The 5,601-nt window shown below is 37.9% G+C and overlaps 1 protein-coding gene across 1 annotated transcript; it reads right to left on the reverse strand.

Annotated features, from left to right (window-relative positions):
• Positions 1-3,792: 3,792 nt before the first annotated feature.
• LOC308274351 (olfactory receptor 2L8-like) lies at positions 3,793-4,728 on the reverse strand (the record flags this gene model as incomplete). The annotated part of the gene is made up of 1 exon (XM_080712012.1): positions 3,793-4,728. The coding sequence occupies one exon, from the start codon at positions 4,726-4,728 to the stop codon at positions 3,793-3,795; it is 936 nt and encodes a 311-aa protein (XP_080568138.1).
• Between the last annotated feature and the right edge of the window lie 873 nt (positions 4,729-5,601).

Consider the following 5,601-nt stretch of genomic DNA (forward strand, 5'->3'; position numbering starts at 1 on the left):
GGAGGTTTCTGAAAAACTAAAAAGTAGCTGGGCATAGTGGCACACGCCTGTAATGCCAGTACTTGGGAGGCTGAGACAGGAAGATCACAGGTTGAAACCAGCATCAGCAACTTAGGGAGGCTCTCAGAAACTTAGTGAGACTCTGTTTCAAAATAAAGAATAAAAAAAAATTAGGGCTGGAGTTGTAGATCCGAGGTAGAATGCCTGAGTTTGATTCCTAGACACACACACACACACACACACACACACACACACACACACACACACTCCTAAAAAAATAGAACTACCATATTATCCAATTTTATCATTCCTCATTATTTATGCAAAATAATTAAAGTCAGCATACTTTAGAGATGTATGCATATACATCTTTGTGAAAGCACAATTCATAATAGCCAAGTTATGGAATCAGCCTAGGTGTCTATCTACAGAAGAATGGACCAAAAAATATGGTATGGTATATATACAAAATGGGGTGCTATTTAGCCATATATAAGAATAAAATAATATAATTTTCAAGAAAATGGATAAAACTGGTAATTATTATGTTAGGAACTCTGTCATATGTGGGATATGGGCAAAAATGATGACATGAAGGAAAAGGTGGGACTATAGTAAAATAGGAGACCAGTGAGTTTGAAGAAGTAAGAGAGTATAATATGGAGGGTGGATACAATCAAAATATATTATATGCATGGTTAAATTGTCACAAGGAAGCCTGTTATTTTGTACAATTAATTTGCACTAATAGTCATAATAAAAGTTGATATCTGTATGCATGCCCACATTTATTCTGGGACTATTCAAAATAACTAAAATAAGGAATCACCACAGGTGCCTATAAATAGATGAATAAATTAAGAAAATATGGCACATATATAGAATAGAGTATTATTCAGTCCCAAGAAGAATACAGTCTTGTCGTTTTCAGGAAAGTGGATAGAACTGGAGGACATCATGTTACATGGAATGAGCAAGGCACAGAAATACAAGTGTCATGTGATCTCTCTTATATGTGAAGACTTAAAAAAAAGTAAGTTGACCTGAAATGATAAGAGGGTTTACCAGGAACTGGAAAGGATACAGGGGTAAAGGAGTGGGAGTAAAGGTACAAGGAGGATAGATATAAATTATCAAGTCACTATGCATAAATGTATGAGACTTTACAACAAATTTGATTAGTCTGTACAATAAAAATTTAAAATAAAACACAAAAAGTATATTAAAAAGATTATTTACTATAATCATGTTTAACTTATACCAGAAATGCAAGGGTAGTTAACCATACCTTGTTAATACATATGATAAATCACACTAACAGGAAGGATAAAAGTCATGTGGTTATTTCAAAAAGTACAGAAAATTAACTTGACCAAATGTTCTATCTGTTCATGATAAACATTGTCACCAGATTAAAAGAGAAAAATATACCCCAACACAATAAAAGCCATATGTGTCAAAACCAACATCATATTCAACTGCAAAAGCATGAAAATACTTCCTCTAAGATTAGAACAAGACAAGAATGGTCATTCTCAACAGTTTTATTTGATATAATTCTAGAAGTCATAGAACAAGTAGGCAACAGAAAAAAAATCAGAAGGCATTTAAATTGGAAAGTAAATAGTGACTAAAGACAATATGATCTATAATAAGGAAAAGCCCAAAGAGTCACTAAAAATTGTGAGAAATATTTCACACTAAATATAATTTTAACAATCAATAATGCCAGGCATGTTGGTGTGTTACCGGCGGGTTCAGTCCTGTGGGGGGGCAAGTCCACTAGCGGTCGGGGGCCTCAGAAAGATGAGTCAAAAGGCAGGCGACGTTCTGCAGATTCTTATCTGCAGCGGTTCTTTCCCCTCTATGAATTCCTTAAGTTTTTAGTTACGACGCTTTGGAAAAGAACCTGGGGTGGACAAAGGCTTCTTGAGCCAATGACACTTTATTATGAAAACCCCAAGAAATTTATACACTTCATCAGTAAAGTTAAGAGAAATGGGGGCGGGTCTTTCAGCTGGCTGTTGGCCCTCGAAGAATTAACTTCTGTTTCTCTCCAAGGTCTTGCAGATAAGCAGCTCCAGGTGGCAGCCTCCCAGGATAGTCAAGGCTTGGGAGCTTCTCGGGAACTTTTCCTGGAACTTTCCATCTTTTGGGCTCAGTTCATATAGCAAGTGTGGGGTGATGTGGTGATTCAGGTGGATGTGATGGAGTTTCTTCAGGTGTTGGTACCTTATCTTCTAAATCTGAAAGCTTAAGCATACTCACAACACAGTTTGGTAGACAAAATACCGCAAATAGCACCACAAGGTTCTTAGTTCTAATTGTCAGATGTATTTCCTTAACTGCTGAGCACTCTTCTTTAAACAACAAGCCTATTAAAAGAATCCACTTCCCTGTCACAAACTCTCTGCAACCTGCTTCTAACTTTTTAATTTCTTTCTTTCCCAGTTGGGACTTTCTTATGATAAGCTCTTCTTCATGCAAAAATACTTTTCTTACTCTTACGGTATTTCTTTTCCTTCATACATATATATATTTAGAATGTCTGTCCTTTATTTTGTCATATTCATTTCTAACTATGCGGCCATTTTTTCTATCTCCTGGAGTGCTTACACTGAGGTAAAAGTTAACAGTCTTTTTCTTTGGGTCTATTGTATTTGGGCAGCTAAGTTGTTTCTTTAAGGTTACACACAAGGTTTCTATCTGTCTCTAGGCAGGATTTCAAGGGTGAATAATTATTTTGAACTGAGCTACTTTTGCCGGAGTGATAGATAGTGATGAAGGTCGGAGGCCATTTGTGATTGCTGCAGCTGGGGTGCTTATCACAGTACCTGAATTCTGGCCAGTTTTTCATTATTGTTGAGCAGAGCCAAGGACGTTTAGACAAATTATTAGAGAGTTTATTTCCACGGACTCAGTTTCTTTTTATATTTCTAATTTCACATCACTGGAGCAATTCGTGTAGAGAGTTAAAAGGAATAATAGTGAAGGGTATCTAAAAGTGGGGGGTACTTTAGCCAGAGACGACACCTCCTTCTCGGGGCTTTTTTGCCGAATAACTATGTGGAGTGGGGTTCTCAACACATAGATGCCGAGGCAGCAGGATGTCTTGGCATTGGTGCACACTTGTAATCCTAGTATTTGGGAGCCTGAAACAGGAGGATTGCAGGTTCAGGGCCATCCTCAGGTACTTAGTGAGGACATCTGCAACTTAGTGAGACCCTGTTTCCAAAAAAAAAGAATAAAAAATAGGTCAGGGTATGTACCTTAGAGGTAGAATGCCCCTGAGTTTACTTCCAAGTGCCATGCACACAGTCAAAAATCAATAATTTTTAAAAATATTTTAACGTAGTTATGACCCAATATTTACAACAAAAACCTATCAGTCTTCACTGAAGGTCAGAACAATCATAAGTGAAAAGTTTAATTTATATAAAGTTACAGTTGTCTTAGTTTTCTGAAACCAAACAATACTCATTTGGTCTTCAAACTTTAATTTGTATTTTGCCTGTGGTGATGAGCATGCCATTTTTACATATGGAGGGATTTTTTTTTTTTTTTTTTTGGTACTGGGGATGGAACCCAGGGGTTTTCTACCTCCAGACTACACTACCAGGCCTATTTTATATTTTATTTGGAAACAGGGTCTCACTAAGTTGCTGAGAGCCTCACTAAGTAGCTCCGAGCTGAGCTTTGAGGCTGGCTTCAAACCTGCACAGTCCTCCTGTCTCAGCCTCCCAAATGCTGGGATTACAAGCGTGCACTACCACATCTGGCTCGAGGGATTTTTCATCTACTAAAAACAATGTACCTCCCAGCCAACTTCCTGAGAGCTTCCACCACCTCCTTGTTCCTCAGGCTGTAGATGAGGGGGTTTAGCATGGGAGTGAGGATGTTGCTGAAAACGGAGAGTGCCTGGTCCTGCTCTGGACGATGAGAGGAAGTGAAAGTCATGTAGATGAATATGTTTGGGCCAAAGAAGAGGCTCACTACTGTTAGATGGGAAGAGCAGGTGGCCAGAGCTTTTCTTCTGCCCTTGACAGAGTTCATATGGGAGACAGTGAGGAAGATAAGAGTATATGAAGCTGTGATGAGACTAAAAGGAACAACAAGCAGCACAATACTTGTCACCACCACCACCAACTGATACACTGAAGTGTCTTCACAGGAGAGCTTAATGAGGACTGGTACCTCACAGAAGAAGTGTTGGATTACCCTTGACCCACAGATGGGAAAATGCATAGGATATACTGTATGAATAAATGAACTTGAAGATCCTCCAATCCAACATCCGGCAACCATGTGCAGACAGATTCTGGGACTCATGATGGTGGTATAACGCAGTGGGTTGCAGACAGCCACATAGCGATCATAAGCCATGAGGGTCAAGATGAGGCACTCTGACATTCCCAACATCAGGAAAAAGAAACTTTGTATTCCACAGCCAATCCATGATATGGTCCTTTCCCCTGTAAAAAAGTTCAAGGCCATCTTTGGGACAATGGTGGAAGTTAATGTCAAATCAATGAGGGAGAGCTGACTGAGGAGAATGTACATGGGTGTTTGGAGCTGAGGATCCCCCCAAATCAAGACAATCAGAAGCAGGTTTCCCAGAAAGGCAAGGATATAGATAAATATGATCACAGAGTTGAGGATAATGGAATGCTGAAATCCAGGAAAGAGTCCTACAAGGATAAAATCAGTTGATTCATTCCCATGTGCCATGCCTCTCTACGAAATGTAACCAGGTTGGGAACAAATAAAATGGATTAGAACCACTGATATTCAGTCCAGGTCTTATATCAATCTGTGATATAAACATTTTGTAACATTCTCCTCAACTCTAAACTCCAGATGGCATTTGCCACCATCTTACCAGAGGTATTTATGTAACATATATTGCTGAACAATTGCCTAAATTTTTGTTAAAATAAAGAATATTGAAAACAATAATCGACATCAGTGCTTCTTAGCCTCTGTAGGATTGTTTTTTCTTTTTCTTAAATTGAAGAATCTCATAAACTATGAGCCCACCTTTTAGAATGATACACCTAAAATCTCAACTCCAGTAAATGAGTGTTCTTATGGTCTTCCCATACTATTTGCACAATCACACATCTTCACTTTTTTTTCCCTCAGGATTATGCATCTCATTTCTATTATTTGAGCTTCTTCAACGTTGGTTCAAATGCAACTTTATGAAATTCTAAGAAGAGTTTCCCTGCTTAATCTCCTATGCTCCCTTAATGGTATAACACATACCATTTTAATTAGCATAGCTGAGAGACTATGTAGTGAGGGTAAGAGTACACATCAGGAATAATACTACCCCTTTCAAATCCCATCATTCACTGTCTCTTTCCTCAGCTTTAAAGTAGGGAGATTAAACAGCAACTTCATGGGGTAGCTGTCTTAGATGAGTTACTACATATAAACTACTTAGAACAGTGCCTTGTGCTATATATACCAGAAAACTATAATAACTATAATAAATAACTATTTGTTATATTTTTCTGTTACCCATATTTCTCCTGAAACAACTTTTAATATTTTGGATTATGTTTTACTTATCTAAAGTACAATATGAACCTATTAACT

This window comes from Muscardinus avellanarius (genome assembly GCF_963383645.1).
Source record: "Muscardinus avellanarius genome assembly, chromosome: 1".
Taxonomy (NCBI): domain Eukaryota; kingdom Metazoa; phylum Chordata; class Mammalia; order Rodentia; family Gliridae; genus Muscardinus; species Muscardinus avellanarius.